The 21,048-nt window shown below is 44.2% G+C and overlaps 1 protein-coding gene across 3 annotated transcripts in view; it reads left to right on the top strand.

Annotated features, from left to right (window-relative positions):
- The window catches only part of MAP3K9 (mitogen-activated protein kinase kinase kinase 9), a gene marked incomplete at both ends in the record, with an annotated part of 73,557 nt that overhangs the window by 31,266 nt on the left and 21,243 nt on the right, over window positions 1–21,048 (top strand). For all 3 annotated transcript variants that reach the window (XM_079701237.1, XM_079701236.1, XM_079701235.1), the window contains one exon: window positions 16,059–16,239. In XM_079701237.1, the coding sequence (XP_079557363.1) occupies window positions 16,059–16,239 (181 nt within the window). The remainder of the gene's footprint in view (window positions 1–16,058; window positions 16,240–21,048) is intronic.

Below are 21,048 nucleotides of genomic sequence, written 5' to 3'. Positions count from 1 at the left end.
TTTTAAAGTAATGCACGTACATTATCTAGTTTAACAAGCCAAATTATATCACAAGGCTCATAATAAAAAATAAAGACCTCCTGCTCTAGCTTTTCTTACACCCTGAATCTCCCTCTTGGCTAGTGATCTTCTTGAGGGAAGGTACTGGTTTAATTTATATTTGAACACTCTGTACTTAACACAATGCATATGGGCCCTCTATACATGTGGGCTTCTGGGGGGGGAGGGATTTAAGTAAACACTTAATATAGAACATGACATTCTACTTAAAAAAAATATGCAGCTGAAACACGTTTCAAGTTGAATCATTTTTTAGCAGCTTGGAGAGGCCATCCAAATCTTTGGCTATATCTTATGGAGATTTTATTGCCTGGAATATTGCTTTTGGTTTAGATTTTCCATTTTAATATGTCTACTTCTGTTTTGCTATAAAGAGATTTTGTAGTCGTGGAATTGAACTTTGTATTAGTTAGATTAGGTTAGCTCTGAGAAACAGACACCCAAGGTAACAGTGGCTGAAATAAGAAGTTTTTCTCTTGTCTGTAAAAGTTGGATGGGGAGCAGTCCATGGTTGGCATGGCATCTCTGTTCCACGAGCCCTACACTCCTTCCCATCCATAGCTCTGCCAGCTTTTGGGCAGGATCTTCTCCTCCTGGTCCAAGATGGTAGCTCCAGCTGTCACATTCATGTTCTGGGCAGCACAGTGGAGGAAGGGGTGAAAAGAAGGGCCAAAGGCCCTGAGCTGATGTCTTTCAAGACAGGTTGCAGAAAGCAGCCACATGATACTTTTTAGTCACTTGGCTGTACCTTGGGACAAGGAGCCTGGGAAATGTTAATGTTTTCCGTGGCCAGGTGCCCATCTTGAAATGGAGGGTTCTATTACTATGGGAGGAGGGGAGAGTAACCGCTGCAGGGCGACTGGCAGTCTAGGTCACAGATTTTAGGCTCTTTTCCTATCATTAATCCCTTGTTAGTCCTTTCATGATACGTTGCCAGGATTGCTAAAGTAGCAGTTCGTTTCTGCTGTGTTTTCACTTTGTTTTCTCTTTCTCACAAATGCTGCTGACTCTGTTCTTCTCTTTTAACCCTTCCTTGGAGATGCCCTCCCAGCCACTCCTCTGGAGGCAGAGCCTTTGGGACACCTGCTTGGATGCGAGATGATGGCAGACAGGTGGATCCTTCCCTCAGGGACAGTTACCGGCTGTTGTTTTTGCAGAACGGTCTTCCAGTGGCAGCACGGTGGTCAGCAGTTCCCAGTGGTGGGCTGCAGACCCCTGGGGAGGGGGCTACTGCTAGGTGCCTTTGAATCTAAATGCATTGTAGAAAGTGTCAATATTCCTATTTCTGTTTTTCAAAGGTGTGTAGGTGCTGTTGTGTTGATAAAATACAAATTCATTTAAAAGCACTTTTCATCGGGGTGTTTAAATACAGCATGGCGGTCCTGGGCTCTCACTGTGATTTCATCCAGACCTGGCTTGTGTCCTGACCCTGCCTCTTGCACCTGTGGACCAGCCTCTCTGAATTTCACTCTCCACATCTGAAGTGGCTTCCCGAATGGTTGAGAGAATTAAATAAGATTATGCACGTAGGACTTCCCTGGTGGCGCAGTGGTTAAGAATCCGCCTGCCAGTACAGGGGACACGGGTTCAAGCCCTGGTCCAGGAAGATCCCACATGCCGCGGAGCAACTAGGCCCGTGCCCCACAACTACTGAGCCCGCGTGCCACAACTACTGAAGCCCGTGCACCTGGAGCCCGTGCTCCGCAACAAAGAGAAGCCACCGCAATGAGAAGCCCGTGCACCGCAACGAAGAGTAGCCCCCGCTTGCCCCAACTAGAGAAAGCCCGTGCACAGCAACGAAGACCCAATGCAGCCAAAAAATAAATAAATTAATTTAAAAAAAAAAGATTATGCATTTAAATAACTTAGCTCAGCTGCAGCACACACGGAGGCCTCCCCCAAAACGTGAGCTCTGGTTATTGTTTTTTTCTTAATCAACACACACTAAAAGTACATCTGCCATCATAATAACATTTTGTAAGCTGACTGGACATACTTTAAAAGATTAGGAATCATTGCCGTAGCTTCTTTGGTGAAGCCAGTGTAGTCAGCCCTCAAACAGGTATTTGGGGGCCACTCCTTAACTGACTTAATTAGAAACCTTTGCAGATGGTTTGTATTCATTCATTCAGGACACGTATTTATTGAGCGCCTATTATGCCTCTTCAGGTTACAGGCCCAGAAAGGGAGGTCATTACAGTTCAGCTTTGCCCTGGCTCTGGGTCATAGGACAAGGTCACCCATCGTACTGAATGTTCTCTGGCTTTGCCAGGAGTGCATCGCACACATCCATTAACTTTGGTTTCCTCTTCTTTACCAAGAGGGGGTGGAACCTAAATCCCCAAGCACCCGGTTCTCCCCACCGTTCCGTAGTTCTTCCGACAGGGATTTCTGGCTGCCTGTGCCCAAATGTTTGTTGGGAAGCACGGTTTTCTATGCTGGCTTAGCGCAGCTCTGCTGACAGTGCTGAAAGCGGCTGGGTCCTCAGCGGCTGCCGGCATGGCAGCACCACACCTCTGCTGAGACGCAGAGTCGAGAAGTCTAGGCGGTGAATCATTTGCCTGGGCAAGCAAGTCTGTCTGGCCTCTCTTGGTCTTGCCTGGAGGGACAGTGGGCTGAGGGCCAGGGCACAGGAGAGGCTGGAGCTTGGATGTTGGCCGTGCTCTGGCTGCATGCTAGTGCCCCATGAGTGAGGCTCTTCTATGTGGCTCTGGCTGATTCAGCACCACAGAGGGCCTGCTGTGTGCTTACTGCTGGCCTGTTGGTACCCTGGGCTGCTGGGTGGGGCTGGAGCCCAAGGTCTTCTTCCCGCCTCCACTGCAGGCAATGGGCTGCAGGAAGCAAGCGTCTCCAGTGCTGACTCAGGCACCCCAAGGCCTGGCTGTGTCTGGTGAGTGGAGCTTTTCTCTGGGGTAGAATCATTTGGCCTAACTCCTCTTCGCCCTTGAGTGTAGCTGTCCTTCAGGTCAGGTGGGTGGTGGAGCTTGGCTGACCCCAGGAGAGACCAACACAGCTTTCAGGGAATTATAGACTCTGAGAATGTCAGAGATGGGGGCACGGGGGCCTGGTGAAGATCGCACAGTGATGAAGCCAGAACCCAGGCATTCTGGGTCTTCATCTGTTGCTTTTTCCTTTCTGCCTTGTTGAAGCTCAGAGGTTGTTCTGGTTAAGGTAGGAGAGGATGCTGTGACGTACATCTGGTGGTTGAACTCTGAGCTTTGACAGGAGCGAGCAAGAGGACAGATTTCTCCAACTGGGAGAGATAGAAGAACCAAGCCAAGGAAAGCTGGAAGCCCCTGCAGGATACCTTTGGATACAGACTACATCAGTCTCCTTCTCCCTACCCCAGCAAACAAATGAAAGCAAAGGCAGGATCTGGGCTGGGATGGCAGGCTGAACACATACAAATACTACCTCTGCTTGTGCTGTCTCTTAAAACCCAGCTAGAACTACAGGAATTCACAAGGCCAACAGCAGAGTAGACAACAGTAGCGAAGTTTTAGAAGCTGGAAAACAGGTAGATGAGCCGTAACTAACTTAGGACGTTTGAGAAAGATAATTTTAACCTGACAGTGAGGAAAGCAAAGAATGAATTTATATCACAGAATCCCTAAAAGTCTAGGAACTGGCAGCACCAGGTACCTTCAGAACTGGAGTGAAGGGGGTGCTAAAATAAAAAGGGTCAGGTAACAATGATAGGAAATGCATTCCTCCTCCACTCCGTGCAGCCACCTGACTGCCTTTCCTTTTGGAAGAGGAAAACGGTTTCTGGATTGGGGGACGCAGGCACAGGTTATGGGTTTGGGGACTTTATTTTAAAAATGGAGTGATGAGATAACTTTACATACTGAAGCCTGCGACCACCTTGGTCCTCCCCCAACTTGATTCCCAGCACACTGGCAGCCAGACCTTTATTTTCCTACACTTGGAAGAGTGCTTGACCAGCTCAACAGAATGACCGCAGGTATTCTTGTCTAGGCTTCCCTGGCTCTCCCTACGGGGAAGCTCGAAGTTGACAGATTCCTCCTATGTGCTTAGAGGTTCTAGTTAGCTTTTGATCCCTCACTCCTTGCCCCCAACCCCCGCCCAAGCTTATTATTATGGAAAACACACACACAAGGAAGGAGAAACAGCATAATGAACCCCCATGTACTCAGGCAGTTTCCATAATGACTAACTCATGGGTAATCTTGTCTCTTCAGTCACCCCACTCATTTCCACCCTTGATTATTTTGAAGGACATCTGCAACATTATATTTTTTGGGGTAAATATTTCAGTATGTACCTTTGAAACATAAGGACTTCCTTTTTAAAGCATAAGCCCAATTTGGTTCTTGATCATGAACAGACAATCAAGGAGTACAGTAACTCTGAGCAAAAGTGCATTAGAGACCAAAGCACAAATAGAAAAAAGCAGCTGAGACAAACTGCACTGGGAGAAACAAAGAAATAAAAAAGGAACCATTAGTAATACGCTCAGGTAAAAGAAAGGATATTGTGCCCGTATTACAAAAACAGGCATTGCACAGCTACATGTGTTCTTGCCACTCAACTGAAAAAAAAAATCAGAGAACAAAAAAGAGGTCCATTAGAAATTACAATCATGATAGGGGAAATGAGAAGAAACCCAATAGAAGGGTTAGAAGACAAAGTGATGACATCTCAGAAAGAAGATCAAAAAGAAAAAAAAGTTGAAAAATAGAGGAGAAAAGATAAGAAAACTGGAGGACCAGTAAGGAAAGACTAATACCTAAATATTAGAGGTTCTAGAGAGAGACAAAACAGAGAAATATAGGGGAGGAATGTAACAGTAAGATACTTCAAGAAAATTCCCTGTAACTGAAGAGCATGAGTGTTCATATTTGAAAGTACTCACGAAGTCCCCACCCAAGGCACATTCCTATTCCTTTGATATTTCAGAACACTGGGGATTAAGAAGAGACTAAAAATTTCCCAAAAGGAAAATACATGTCACATACAGAGCATCAGAAAGCAAAACGGCTCGGGGCTCCTTAACTGCAATGTTGGAAGCAAGAAATTGATGCACGATGCCTTCAAAATGATGAAGGAAAATCTCCAATCATTTTTATGTCAAGTATGGGGATGGAATGTAGACATTTTCTAACAAAAAAAATGTACCTTCCATGCGTTCTTTCTAAAGAGCTGTTGGAGAATGCATATCACCAAAGTAAAAGAAGAAAGCAGCAGAAAGAGGAAGTGGGGTACAGGACGTGGGAGATAGATGAAGGGAAACCCCTGAGGACTGTGAAAGGAGATCCCAGGAGAGCAGCTGTGCATCGGACATAGAGGGGGGCAGTTTAGATCCGGTAGTGTGACTCAGGACGCTCATCACCAACTCACCTATTGCTGGTGTTCCATCAATTTAACCTGAGGAATGACTACCTGGGGAGCCTGGTCAGGATTCTTCTCTGTATTTGGCTGTCTTGCTCATGTGCTGATGAAGCTCTTTGTCCTGTTGGCTGGATAGACAGAAGTGTTTTCTTTGCCCAACCCCAAGAACCCGAGTGAATTTAGAAACAGAAAATACAGGGAGCCCACTTCCCAACCAAATTTCTGATGGATGTCCAGTATCTGCATCTGTCCCCGCAGTTCCCTGCTGCCAAATGTCCCCACTGTGGTCATCTATGCAGTTTTTCTACTACTCATACATGATCTTGCTTACTGACTTTCCCAGAAAGGGCTCTAGTCAGCTCCCTGGGACCATGGCCAGACGCTGTGTTTAGCTTATTTCCTTGAGAGGCTTCATCTAGCAAAGGCAATATTTTTACTGTATTGTGGGTAGAATTGTGTCCCCCTGAAAAAGACATGATGAAGTTCTAACCTGTGAATGTGACCTGATTTGGAAATAGGATCTCTGTAGTCAAGTGAAGATGAGGTCCTACTGGATAAGGACTGGACCTCGTCCAGTGCCTGATGTTCTTATAAGAAGAGGGAAATTTGGATACAGACACATAGCGATGGGAATGCCATGTGAAGAACAGAGACAGACACAGAGGGCAGATGGCCAGTGAAGAGATTGGAGTTATGCTGCCCTAAGCTGGGGAACACCAAGAATTGCTGGAAGCCACCAGGAGCTGGAAGAGGCAAGGGAGGATTCTCCCTGCAGCTATTGGAGGTAGCATGGCCATGGCCGACACCTTGACTTTAGACTAGAATTCTTGCCTTCAGATCCGAGAGACAGTAGATTTCGGTTGTTTTAAGCCACCACATTTGTGTTAATTGGTTAGGCAGCCCTAGGAAACTAGTATACACAGCTACATTTGTGCTTGTCACTCACTTTTACAAAACTAAGCAATATCTTCATTTATGGATGTATACATAGGTGGTAAGATGACAAAGTGAGGTAAAGGGATAAATAACAGAAATCAAGATTGTGAGACGTCTGGGGAGAGGGAAGGGATGTGATGGAGAGGAACGTGTGGAGCTTCTAAGGGACTGGATGGAGTCATATGGGTTTTCATCTTATTTTCTTTAAATCATGTGTTTTTTATACACTCTTTTATGTGTATATACCTTTGACAGTAAACTTTAAAAAAAAAAAAGACTAAACCAAGCAAGACACAGCCCTCAAAACAGAGTTAGACCTATTGCTTAATCTGGGAGAGATGATGTTGAATCATTTGGGCCAGATGAAGGCCTGGGGATGTGGGAACCTTGGTGCCAAGGTGAGCATTTAGCAAATCAGAGCCCTTTGTGCTAATGGAGATGAATAATTAATAATAAATCTCAAAATGATAAATCATCAACCAAAGCTAAATTTACCATTAGGACATCTGGGAGTCTCCTCAGTTATACCAAGTTTTGAGAGCCTGGCCTCCAGCTAAATGATATTAGGTCAGACTCACAAAGCCCTTTGTGGCCACCCCTGCCTGACTCATTTCTCCCTCTGTTGTCCTAGCAGGGGGTGGCCTTGAGGTCCTTTTAGGTGGTCTGTGTTAGATAACGTCGAATTCCATAGAAAGTCATTCACCCTCTCTATATTCATGGAGGATCAAGATTCATTTTGGTGCTGGTTTGCCTTTATTCCTCTCTAACCCTTGTAATCTTTTCTTTCTGACAGAGGCAGCTGGCCTTAGGCTCAGAACTTTGACTAGTAGCAGGATCTACTGAAACTTAATAACGTTTATTTTGGTTCTCGTTTTATTTATTTGTACAGGTTACCTGACATTAGGAGGATATTTGTTTTTTCTATTTATAATAATGATATAAAATTTCTTCTTTTCATAATTTTTAAAAAGTCAATTTAGGGGCTTCCCTGGTGGCGCAGTGGTTGCGAGTCCGCCTGCCGATGCAGGGGACGCGGGTTCGTGCCCCGGTCCGGGAAGATCCCACATGCCGCGGAGCGGCTGGGCCCGTGAGCCATGGCCGCTGAGCCTGCGCATCCGGAGCCTGTGCTCCGCAACGGGAGAGGCCACAGCAGTGAGAAGCCCGCGTACCGCAAAAAAAAAAAAAAAAAAAAAGTCAATTTAGGGCTTCCTTGGTGACGCAGTGGGTGGGAATCCACCTGCCGATGCAGGGGACACGGGTTCGTGCCCCGGTCCGGGAGGATCCCACATGCCGCGGAGCAGCTGGGCCCGTGAGCCATGGCCGCTGGGCCTGCGCGTCCGGAGCCTGTGTTCCGCAACGGGAGAGGCCATGGCAGTGAGAGGCCCGCGTACCGCAAGAAAAAAAAAAAAAAGTCAGTTTAAAGAAAAATACTAAGTAAATGGTATATAGGTGGTGGCCTGATCTGGAAATAGTGTCCTTAGGTTACTGAGGTTTGGAAAACTGTGATTATCTTACTGCTTCTAGTAAAAAAAGTGGGCCCTTCATTGAAGCACATGTTATCTCAACGAGATACTCAGTTTTGTCGTGTATCTTTCCATACAGCATGTATAGGGCCCTTAAGGACAAAAATCTCGAGCTTATCTGTCCTTGTGTCCCCCCACGCCACCTGACACCAGCAGAATGTGTAGTCACTAGTAACCCTGGCTGAGGTAGCCCTCTTTCTCCAGTCTCCTTGTCTTGCCTGGTACCCACCCAGCTCCCCTTAGCACCTCAGGGTTAGATAACGTTGGAGGGATGCCCCCCCCACCCCCAGTCCCGGCAACAATAGAAGGGGAAGTGGATAGTCTGAGAAGATGCACAGTGACGACTTCAGTGAAATGAGTAACCAGTGAAGGGTCATTTCTTTCAGAGAGCCTGGTCCTCTGCTTGGTTCCTGGAGGGGGATGGTTATGAGTTCCAGAAGAAAGAGAATGGGGGGCTTCCCTGGTGGCACAGTGGTTGAGAGTCCGCCTGCCGATGCAGGGGACGCAGGTTCGTGCCCTGGTCCGGGAAGATCCCACATGCCGCGGAGCGGCTGGGCCCGTGAGCCATGGCCGCTGAGCCTGCGCGTCCGGAGCCTGTGCTCCGCAACGGGAGAGGCCACAACAGCGAGAGGCCCGCGTACCGCAAAAAAAAAGAAAAAAAAAAAGAAAGAGAATGGGGTTTCTGCCCTCTAGGAGTCATATTCCATCACATTCTAGAGGAAGCGATGAGACACGTACATGCAGCAGTTGGGAATAATTAAAAGAAGCATATAGTGTTAAATTGTATGGTCCTGGTTTGGGGTGCTGAAGGAGTCCTTCACGAACAAGGAGAGCAGTGAAGACTTAGTTGATTAATGACAGTGTTAGGGATCAGGTGGAAATGGAGCCAGGCCTTAAAGACTCATAGGATTGCTTTCTGTCCTCCGGATGGCACAGCATGTGAACAGAGATCTGGCTTTGGACTCCATCTCCAACCCTCCCTAACTGTGGACAACTGACTTAACCTTTCTGTGTCTGTTTCAGCGTGAGTAAAATAGGGAAAATAATTATGCCTACTTCATAGGGTTGGTTTAAGGATTAACTAAGGTGATGGTTGTCAGGCTCTTTACATACATCATGTAAAGAGCATCAAGCCACTACAGGCATATTCCTTGGACATATTGCAGGCTCGGTTCTAGACCACCATAATGAAGTGAGTATTGCAATAAAGCAAGTCACGTGAATTTTTTGGTTTCCCAGTGCATATAAAAGTTATGTTTACACTATGCTGTGGTCTATTGAGTGTAGTCTATTATGTCCACAAAAAACTGTGCATATCTTAATTAAAAATACTTTATTGCTAAAAAAATGTTAACCATCATCTGAGCCTTCAGTGAGTCATATCTTTTTGCTGGTGGAGGGTCTTGCCTCAGTGTTGAGGGCTGCTGGCTGATCAGGGTGGCCATTTCTTAAAATAAGACAGTGAAGTCTACTGCATTGATTGACTCTTATTTCTCATCTATAGACAAGTGATTTCTCTGTAGCATACAATGCTTTTTGATAGCCTTTTACCCACAGTAGAACTTCTTTTTTTTTTTTTTTTTTGTGGTACGCGGGCCTCTCACTGTTGTGGCCTCTCCTGTTGCGGAGCACAGGCTCCAGACGCGCAGGCTCAGTGGCCATGGCTCACGGGCCTAGCCGCTCCGCAGCATGTGGGATCTTCCCAGACTGGGGCACAAACCCGTGTCCCCTGCATCGGCAGGCGGACTCTCAACCACTGCGCCACCAGGGAAGCCCAGAACTTCTTTTGATATTGGAGTCAGTCCTCTCAAACCCTGCAGCTGCTTTATCAACTAAGTTTTATGTAATATTTTACCTTTGTCATTTCAGTGATCTTACCAGGAGTAGATTCCGTCTAGAGAAATCACTTTCTTTGCTCATCCATTAAGAAGCAACACCTCATTCGTTAAAGTTTTATCATGAGATTGCAGCAATTCAGTCCCATCTTCAGGCTCCACTTCTAATTCTAGTTGCTGTTTCCATCACATCTGCAGTTACTTCTTCCATTCGAGTCTTGAACCCCTCAAAGTCATCCATGAGGGTTGGAACCAACTTCTTCCAAATTCCTGTTAATGTTGATATTTTGAACATCATGAATGTTCTTAATGGCATCTAGAATGTTGAATCCTTCCCAGAAGGTTTTTAGTTGACTTTGCTCAGATCCATCAGAGAAATCACTATGGCAGCTCTAGCCTTAAGAAATGTATTTCTTAAATAGTTTTAAGGCTTGAAAGGCGAAGTTGCACCTTGATCCACGGGGTGCAGAATGGATGTTGTGTTAGCAGGCATGAAAACAACAAGAATCTCATTGTCCACCTCCATCAGAGCTCTTGGGTGGCCACGTGTATTGTCAGTGAGCAGTAATATTTTGAAAGGAGTTTTTCTGAGCAGTAGGTCTCAACAGTGAGCTTAAAGTGATCAGTAAACCATGTTATAAACAGATGTGCTGTCATCCAGGCTTTGTTGTTCCATTTAGAGAACACAGGCAGAGTAAATTTAGCATAATTCTTAAGGGCCCTAGGATTTTGGGAATGGTAAATGAGCATTGGCTTCAGCTTAAAGTCACCAGCTGCATTAGCCCCTGATAAGAGAATCAGCCTGTCCTTTGAAGCTTTGAAGTCAGGTATTGACTTCTCCTCTCTAGATATGAAAGTACTAGGTAGCATCTTCTTCCAATAGAATGCCGTCTCACCTACATTGAAAATCTGTTGTTCAGTGGAGCCACCTTCATTAATGATCTTAGCTAGATCTCTGGATAACTTGCTGCAGCTTCTACAGCAGCACTTGCTGCTTCACCTTGCACTTTTATGTTATGGGGACGGCTTCTTTCCTTAAACCTCTTGAACCAACCTCTGCTGGCTCCAGACTTTTCTTCTGCAGCTTCCTAACCTCTCTCAGCCTTCATAGAGAGTCAGGGTCTTGCTCTGATTTAGGCTTTGGCTTAAGGGAATGTTGTGGCTGGTTTGATATTCTATCCAGAGCACTAAACCTTTCTCCATGTTGGCACTAAAGCTGTTTTGCTTTCTTATCATTTGTGTGTTCACTGGAGTAGCACTTTTAATTTCCTTCAAGGGCTTTCCCTTTACATTCAGAACTTGACTCACTGATACAAGAGGCCTAGCTTTTGGCCTTTCTTGGCTTTTGACATGCCTTCCTCACTAAGCTTAATCATTTCTAGTTTTTGATTTAAAGTGAGAGTTTCACCTGAACACTTAGAAACCATAGTAGGGTTATTACGTGGCCTAATTTCAGTATTGTTGTGTCTCAGGGAATAAGGAGGCCCGAGGAGAGGAAGAGAGATGGGGCAACAGCCAGTTGGTGGAGCAGTCAGAATACACACAGCATTTACCGATTAAGTTTGCCATCTTATGTGGGCATGGTTTGTGATTCCCCAAAACAATTACAACAGTAAGATCAAAGATCACTGATCACCATAACAGATGTAATAATAATGAAAAAGTTTGAAATATTGTGAGAATTACCACATGTGACACAGAGACAGGAAGTGAGCAAATGCTGTTGGAAAAATGGCACCAATAAACTTGCTCAGTGCAGGGTTCTCACAAACCTTCAATTTGTAAAAAATGCAATATCTGTGAAACACAATAAAATGAGGTATGCCTGTACATAGTAAATGAGCAATAATGGGTAGCTATCATTATTATTTAATCAACCATTCCATTTATTTATACAGTAAAAATTTATTACATGGTTATTATGTGTCAGGGCCTGCCAGGCTTCCTACCAGGGTTCTCAATACCTTGAACTTGGAGTCCCATGGTTTCCACTTATGTATGAGACACTTAGTCGTAATAGTAGTAATGATAGCTGTAATGTCCTGAGTTCCTAATTATGTGTCAGGCATTCTGCTAGGTGCTTTATTACTGTATTGCCTTTAATCTTTATCCCCATTTTATAGAAGCAGGAATAGAGATGTAGAGTCTATGAAACTTACCCAGGGTTGCATAGAAAATGTCAAGCCTGGGATTTAGATTGTCTGCTCTTTTTTTTTTTCTTTCTTTCTTTCTTCTGTTCTGCACTGACTGTTGTTACTGTCACCCTAAATCCATTATGCCCCAGACTGAACTTGGTTTCCTCAAATGAGCTTTGTCTTTCAACTTCTCAGTCAGGGGCACTACCATTCTACTTGTCATCCATGTCTGAAAGGCGGGAGATGTCTCCCTTCTCCATCAAGCCCCTATATCTGATTAATCACTAGGATTTTAGTTCAAATGCATCTTTTTCTCCCTCTTTCTCTTATCCTGGCTGGGCCCCTCTTGACTTGGATTTGTTAGTTTTCAACATTTGTTCCACTGCCCCGCATGAAAGGGGAGGTTTACACAATACACTTTCATGGACTTCACCAGATTTTGATAAAACACCCTTAAGTTTTCCAAGAAGTAAAGCACAGTAGTTTGTTACTGCTGCAGCTGTTTGTCAGCGGTAGAAGCTTGGAATGGGCTCACAGCAGTGGTACAGATAAGTAAGCTGCTGTGAATATAACCTTTCTCTCCTACCCAGGAAAACATGTTTGGAGAGAACTATGCTCCACTCTGTTTTAAAAAGTAAAGCTTTCCCCTTTAACAAACAGTACTGGGAAAAGTGGATATCCACATGCAAAAAGATGGCATTGGACCCCTACCTCATATGATATACAAAAATTAACGAAGAATGGATCAACAACCTAAATATAAGAGCTGAAACCGTAATACTCTTAGAAGAAAACATAGGGGCAAATCTTCATGAACTTGAATTTGACAGCTCTTTGGTATTACATCAAAAGTACTGTATGAGCAACAAAAGGAAAAATAGATAAAGTGGACTTCATCTAAATTAAAAACTTCTGTACATCAAAGGACATTATCAAGTAAGTAAAAAGACAGCCTAGAGAGAGGGAAAAATATTTGCAAATCACATATTTGATAAGGGTCTAGTATCCAGCGTATATAAAGAACTCATAACTCAACAACAAAACAACAGACATTTCTTCAAAGAAGACATACAAATGGCCAAAAAGCACATGAAAAGATGCTCAACGTCGTTAGTCATTAGGGAAATGCAAATCAAAACCACAGTGAGATACCACTTCACATCCACTAGAATGGCTATAATAAGAAAAAGAAAAAGGAAAATGACAAGTATGGTGAGGATGTGGAGAAATTGGAACCTTCATACATTGCTAATGGGAATGTAAAATGGTTCAGCTGCTGTGGAAAATAGTTTGGTGATTCCTCAAAAAGTTTCAACATAGAATTACCATATAAACTAGTAATTCCACTCCTAAAGAATTGAAAGCAGGTACTCAAACAAGTATACGTGTACACGTGTTCATAGCAGATTCACAGCAATCAACAGATGGAAACAATCCAAATGTCTGTCAGTGGACAGAAGGAGAAACAAATAGTGGTATATACATATGAGTGAATATTATGCAGTCAGAAAAAGGAGTAAAGTGCTGGTGTGAGCAACAATGTGGATGCACCTTGGAAACACGATGCTAAGTGAAATAACCAGATGTGTCACATACTGTATGATTCCATTTATATGAAATATGCAGAATAGGTAAATCGATAGAGATAGGAAGCAGGTTGGTGGTTGCCAGAGGCTGGGAAGAGGGGAGAATGGGGAATAATGCTTAACGGGTATGGAATTTCCTTTTTGGGGGTGATGAAAATGTTTTGGCACTAGGTAGAGGGGATGGTTGTACGACGTTGTGAATGTACTAAATGCTACTGAATTGTTCACTTTAAAATGGTTGATTTCATGTTATGTGAATTTCATCTCAATTTTTTAAATCTCCAAAAAAAAAATACAGTAAAGCTTTCACAAACTTTGTTGCTTTAATTGTTAATAGTAATGCAGTAGATATCTACCAAGTACTATGCAATAGTACTTGGTAGATATCAGTTTTTCAGGACACTGTTCTTGAGAATCATTGGCTGTAACCATCTGCCAGAATTACTAGCTGCCAGGATTATAGCCTGCTCTCCTTTGCTGGGGGCAGGACCCCTAGGCCAGGGCTTTCTAACTCAGATGCCTTCAGGAGCATTTATCCTGTTGGGATAAATGTTTGAGGTCAGCTGGATGTAAGGCATCAGGGAGTTATGGAGATTAGGTGGAACTGGGCTGGACATGCACTGTCTAAATGCATTCCAGTTTAGACAAACTGCCCCTGGGCTGGTTCTTGCCCCGTCTTCATCTTTCGGCCATCCCTCTTAAGCCATCAGACAGACTGATGTATTTTAAAAATCATCTTCAACATGCCATCCCATTTGTAAAAACCAATTTCCTGTCGCAGAGTCTAAACCTCTCTGCCTTCCCTTTCCCTCAGAGGCTCTGAGAAAGCTCAGCTGGACCCATACAGCATCGTGAAACTGCTACCCTCCTCCTACCTCACCCTGTCCCAGCCACCTGGAGGCCTCGGGTGACAGCACTGAACCCCATTAGATCTGTAAGGGGAGGGGCTCTCTCTGAATCCTCGGTTTAAGGGCGACTCAGGGAAATGCTCAGCAGCTGGTTGCCGCCACTGCAGAGGGCATGGTGGGTTTCTGTGTTGCCACTTCCCCAGCAGTCTGAATGCATGTCAGTCTGTTATCTGTCTACCCGCAGAGAAGGGGAGAGAGGCACAGAAGAATCTGGAAAGATTTTTGTGATTAGATGAGATGTAGGAAGTTGTTTTTGTTTGTTTGTTTTCATCTGCCCAAGCTTTTAGAGGCTTGGACCCATCAGGATGCTGGAAGCTTGGAGTGGGCGGGGTGTGTCAGGGGAGCAGGGGAGAGGGTGTGGAGAAGGGAGACTTAGTCCATTAGATCTAGGGAGTGGCTGGCACTGACTTCTTTTATGCTTCCAGCCCTATAGCTGCTTGTAATCCCTCTTTACTGCTGATTTTCTGGGAAGCATGTAGGACGTAGAGATCTTTGGCCCACGTCCTTTCATTATGTAACACTTCAGTGGACGTGTGCCCGGGCGGGGTTTGTGGGGGCAGGAAGGGAAAAGTACGGTCGTGGGACTTAAGGGACTCCCTGCGGCTCTTGCCCTAAAATCCCGCCCCCTTACCCCACTCTCCCCATTTAGACTTGAAAGGCAGAGAGAATCTTCCTTCCTTCCCTGAAATCCCGTGTACAGAGCTCTGAACTCCCGGTGGCTCAGCATCTGGCCCACAGAGGTGGTGCTGACCCAGGGCCCTTGGAACCGTCCCACCTGTGGAAATGGAGGCTCGGCTTCCTCATGTCCCAGGAGCTCGCTAGCTGCCGACTCAGGCAGAGTTCCTGGCCTTTGCTTACAGCACTTGAGTCAGTGGGCGTTTTTGCTCTTTTGGGGGAGATTGGCTCCCACAAGGGCATGCTTCTCGCTGGAGCCGTCATGTGGGTGAGCATCAGCGTGTGTGCCCTCTGACCTCCAACCTGTCAGCCACTTCCCAGTGGGTGCTGGTGAGTTCCTGGATTAAGGGAAAATCTCTGCCCAAATGACATGCTGTTTTTTCTTTAATTTTTATTTTATATTGGAGTATAGTTGGTTAACAGTGTTGTACACCTGAAACTAAGACATGCTTTCTTAAGACTTTAAATAAAGTAATGTGGAGAGGTTTATGGAAACTGTTGAGACACTGTCGGAAACCTTAAAAGCCCAGCGTGCACCTCCACTCCTGGTGCTGTGAGAGTGCTTAAAGCCCAGCGGTGGCCTGGAAGTCAGGAAGGCCGGGTAGCCGCTCCTCAGAAGGGTAGGCTGTGACCCCACAGCTCTTCTTTCGTAGGGTGTGAGTGGGCCGTATGGTGTCATGGCAACAGGGAAGGCTCTCCAGCCAGGCTGCCAGGGTTTCAGTCCTGGCTTATTAGTTGAGTGGCCTTGGAAAATTTATTTAGTGGTGCTGTATCTCAGTTTCCTCATCTGTATGTAGAGCAGCGATGGCAATAGTATGTACCTCATAAGGTTGTTGTGAGGGTTGAAGATAATGCCTGTAAAATACTTGGCACCCAAATAGATGCAGCCTAGGTGTTTAAAGATGGTGGCTCCCACCATCCACCCATGGTAGCCACATGATGGAGCCTGCAGGAGAGGACAAGAGGAGGGCAGGAGGGCTCTGTATTGTGTGGTTTCCCTGTGATTAACGCAGACTCTGGTTTCTTCTGTATTCCTTTCCTTGCCCAGTACTGATCCTCCAGAAGGTGGAGAACGGAGACCTGAGCAAAAAGGTTCTGAAGATCACCGATTTTGGCCTGGCTCGGGAATGGCACCGAACCACCAAGATGAGCGCAGCAGGGACATATGCCTGGATGGCACCTGAAGTCATTCGTGCCTCCATGTTTTCCAAAGGCAGTGACGTGTGGAGGTAAGGTCCAGAGGTGCAGGGTCAGCGCTCCCCAGATCTATTTTGGCTGCACAGATGCTTCAGGACTTGGAGAATTGAGGTTGCATAGAATCCCAGGCACCCCAGGTAGGTCTAGGTGACCCCTTCAGAGCAATCTACACTAAATCCCACGTTGCCAAAGGACAGTTTCTAACACCTTCATCTGCCAGAAATGCCCCCCAGTGCTATGGGGCAAGTACCACCTCCATGTAGGCCCCTTTGTGTTGGTGATTGCTCCCTAGGAAGGACCAGGAGATTCTAGGGGCAGTGTGTACTGACCTCCAGGGTGGTGAGGGTACCCAGACACTCCTGGAGACCTTCCCCACAGCCACCCTGGCTTCCTTAGCAACAGTGGCTGTTACTGTTGCACTTGTTCTCACTATAAGCCCTTCAGCTGATGAGTAGTGTTCGTGCTGTCTCTTTTTTCTGGGTGGGCTGGAAATTATCCTTTCCAGTTATCCAGTTAAGCTTTTAGTCAAGGCTGTCTTGCCTGTTGAGCATTGATATAGAAATGGGAAAAGATAGGGCTCAAGCGTGCACCCAGAACTGCAGAGTCAAAGATTAGACCAACCGCTCCCCTTAGTTAATGTCAGCCCAAGAGGTCACAAGGACATGGATCTAAAAATCTTTTTCCCACTGATGGGAGGAGGAGCATATACAGAGTAAGCATCCTCATGACTGTGAGACAGTAGCATCACCTTGGTATGCAAAAGAAAGGACTGTAGATTATCATCTTATTTCATCTATGAAGTTGTTGCTTCTCAGTGTGTTGTAAAGTGAGCTTGTGTGTGTGTTTATTTTAAATAACAGCTTTATTGAGATATTACTCACATACTGTAAAGTGCACTTTTTAAAATGTATAAGCCAGTGGTTTTTAGTAAATTTACAATGTTTTACACTGATCATCATTGTTATTGGTTTCCTAAGGCTGCTGTAACAAATTACCACAAACCTGGTGGCCTAAAGCAAAACAAATTTACAGTCTAGAGGCCAGAAGTCTGACATCGGTATCAGCAGGGCCATACTCTCTCCAGAGACTCTGGGGCATATTCTGTTCCAAATAAGGATTCTGGGTATTAGGACATGGACATATCTTTTCAGGGCCACCATTCAACCCATGACAACCACTGACTATTTCCAGAATATTTTTTATCACTCAAAAAAACCCTCAATACCTATTAGTAGTCATTCCCTAATACCCCCTACCCCTACCCCTACACCCTGGCAACCACTAATTTACTTTCTGTCACTATGGATTTGCCTCTTCTGGACATTTCATATAAATGGAATCATACAGTATGTGATCTTCTGTGACTGGCTTTTTTCATTTGCATAATGTTTTCAGGGCTCATATATGTTTTTCAGAACTTCATTCTTTTAATAGCTGAATCATATTCCATCATATGGGTATACCACAATTTGTTTGTCTGTTCTTTAGTTGATGGACATTTGGGTTGTTTCACTTTTTGTCTAATGTAAATAATGCTGCTATGGACATTTGTTTACATGCTTTTGTGTGAACATATGTTTTCAGTTCTCTTGGATATACACCTAGGAGTGAAATTTTCTGATTCATATGGTAATTCTATATTTAACTTTTTCAGGAACTGCCAGACAGTTTTTTTTACCACTGCCATTACCATTAGCAACGCATGAGGGTTCCAATTTCTCCACATCCTCTCAACACTTGTTATTTTTTATTATAACCATCCTAGTGGATGTGAAGTGGTATCTCACTGTGGTTTTGATTTGTATTTCCCTAATGACATCGAACATCTTTCCATGTGCTTATTGGCCATTTGTATATCTTATATGAATAAATATCTGTTCAAATCCTTTGCCAATTTTAAAATTGGGTTATATGTCCTTCCATTTTTATGTTGAAAGGGTTCTTTATATATTCCAGATACAAGTCCCTTACCAGATACATGATTTGCAAATAATTTCTCCCATTCTGTGGGTTTTCTTTTTACTTTCTTGATGGTATCCTTTGAAACACAAGCATTTTAATTTTGACGATGTTCGGTTTATCATGAAGTTTTATGCGTATGTTTTCTTCTAAGAGTTTGTAATTTTACCTCTTACATATGGGTCCATATTGTTCCGTCTTGTTCCATTTTGACCTAAGTTTTGTATGTGGTGTGAGGTAAGAGTCCAACTTCATTCTTTTACATGTGTCTCTCTAGGTGTCCTAGCACCATTTGTTTAAAAGACTGTTTCTTTCCTCATTGAATTGTATTGGCATCCCTGTCAAGAAGAAGTTCACCACAAATGAAAGAGTTTATTTTTGGACTCTCAATTCTACTCCATTGATCTATGTGTCTCCCGTTATGCCAGTGCCACCTGTTTTAAGAACTGTAGCTTTGTACTAAGTTTTGAAATTAGGAAGTGTGAGTCTTCCAACTTTCTTCTTTTTCAAGATTATTTTGGCTATTCCGAATCTCTTCAATTTCCATATGAATTTTAGGGTCATTTTTTCAGTTTCTGAAAAGTAGGCAGCTAGAATTTTGATAGGGATTATGTTAAGTCTGTAGATCACTTTGGAGAGTATTGCCATCTAAATAATATTGTCTTTCAATCCATGAACATGGGATATCTTCCTACTTATTTAGACCTTCTTTAATTTCTTTCAATGATAGCTTCTGTATATTGAATCTTATTTCATTACACATTAATTATGGGTGAAGTACCTATTGTGAAGAAAAGAGTTTTCCTTTCCTTAAAATATCTGACTAGATCTCATTAGGTTGAGCTGTATCCTGATATTCAACTGTTTTTCACCCACAAAAGCAGCAATTTCATATGCTTCAACCTACACTTTCATTGCTTGACTGTAGGCTAATGAGATTAGTTAATGTATTAATTAAGCTAAGCTGCTATTGCAAAGAGACCTACTGATGGTTGAAATGTACTTCTTTTTCAAGAGTAGTCCAGCCTGTCTACGCTGGTGGGGCAGCTTTGCACCTTGAGATCATTCAGGAACTCAGGTCCTTTCAGCATCCCTCGGCGTGTTATTCTTTTCTGAATGGTTACATCTGAGTGAAAGTGACTTCAGAATAATTATATCCCACAGAAAAGGAGAAAGAGAGCTTATCCATGGCAAGAAGCTTGTCTTTAATTTGGAGATGACTCCAAAAGTAGCTATTATTATTTCCGTTTTACAGATGAGGTAAGCAAGGCTTAGATGATTGAAATCAGTTGCCTAGGTTCACCCAGGTGGTAGAGGTAAAGCTGTGATTTGAACTAGATATGTGTCTCTTGAAACTCTGTGCTTTTAGCCACATCACCATCTATATTCTCTTACTCCTGCGCTTTGGGCACCCTCTTCCAGGGTGATTGGCCCACCATGCCTGGGACCCAGCAGCCTGTCCCAAGAGGGCCAAAGCATGTCTAGGAACTCGGGAGCTGGTTCCCAGACTGACTTGTAATGCATTTATTCCCCCAAGAAATGTTTGTTGAATACATACTTACTCTGTTATGACCAAGCAAGTGGACTTGCTTCCCGCTGTACGATGGAAAGACCAAACACTAAGGCAACGGTCTTTTGCAGAGAGAAAAAGGATTTATTGCAGGGTGGCCAAGCAAGGAGGCAGGAGGCAATGCCCAGATATGTCTCCCCAGTTGATCAGCTGTTGACTGGGATGTTTATCATGGAAGTAGGGAATAAGAGGCGGGGTGGGGGCGCTGGGAAATGGTCAGTGGAAAGTAATTTGTACGTTTCTGGAGTTCTCTGCCCAGGCTCGACTGTTCTTCATGCCTCTTCATGGGTTGCATGTGCAAATTCACGGGGGTTTCCTATGTTACATGGGGGGGATTTTCAGCCTGTGACGTCTAAAGTTCACTATCAAAGTTCACTATTGGTTGTCCTAGTCCCTTAGTGTGCCTGAAGGGGCTGTCAGCAGGTTGTTTGCATATCTGTGGTTTCCCTGGTATTCTGCGAAACAAGCTTGGTGTCTTCCATGTATCATTTTACTTCTATCTTGTTTCTACCTTACGGGCCTTGAGTGTGTAAGGTAAGGGTATGGCTCCAGTGTCAGGTACGGGGCTGAGCCTGAATCCAACCCCCTTCCCTCCCACTCCCCTCCTGGAGCTCATGCAGGGCCTTGGGCCTCTGCAGTTGGTGGATGCCCAGGACCAGCTGAGTTTGTCTCACTGTTCTTCGAGTATAGTTCTCTAGGCCTCCTCTGTGCTGTGGTGGAGCGTAGGATAAGAATGGCCCAGACCCCCCTCAAGAAGAGCAGTTTTTCCCTTTGGTTGTATTGTGCAGGGAGGGCACTGGTGATAGCCAGAGGTCATCATCCCACGGTGACTCTCTGCCTGTCGTGTGTAGGATGAGGTGGAGGCATTTTGTTAATTAATCATTTTACGTTTTTTAAATTACGGAAGGAAAACATGTTCACTATAGAAAAGAATTAGAAAATATGGATAAACAAAAAAAAGAAAAAGAAAAGGAAAGAAAAGAAAAAATCACCCACAACGCACTTCTAAAGATAATCTATGTTGACATTTTGGTGTGTTTATTCCTGTTCCTGTGATCACCCACCCATCCCTTAAAATGGGATCATTCTGTTTTGTAAGCTGCTTTTTGAATGTAACAGAGCATGAACATATTGCCATGTTAATAAGTATTTATTATGTCAATAAATATATTAACACATACATTTATACATAAGTTAGTAAATATGTTGTCATTTTGAATGAGGGTCTGGTTAACAGCAAGGATAGTAAACTGTGTGTTACCTAACGGTTTACAAAGTACTTTAACATATGGTAGTTCAGTTGTCTTTGCCA

Source organism: Hyperoodon ampullatus (genome assembly GCF_949752795.1).
Source record: "Hyperoodon ampullatus genome assembly, chromosome: 3".
Classification (NCBI taxonomy): domain Eukaryota; kingdom Metazoa; phylum Chordata; class Mammalia; order Artiodactyla; family Ziphiidae; genus Hyperoodon; species Hyperoodon ampullatus.
The sequence above is the reverse complement of the archived record's forward strand: the minus strand, read 5'-3'. Positions and strand labels throughout refer to the sequence as shown.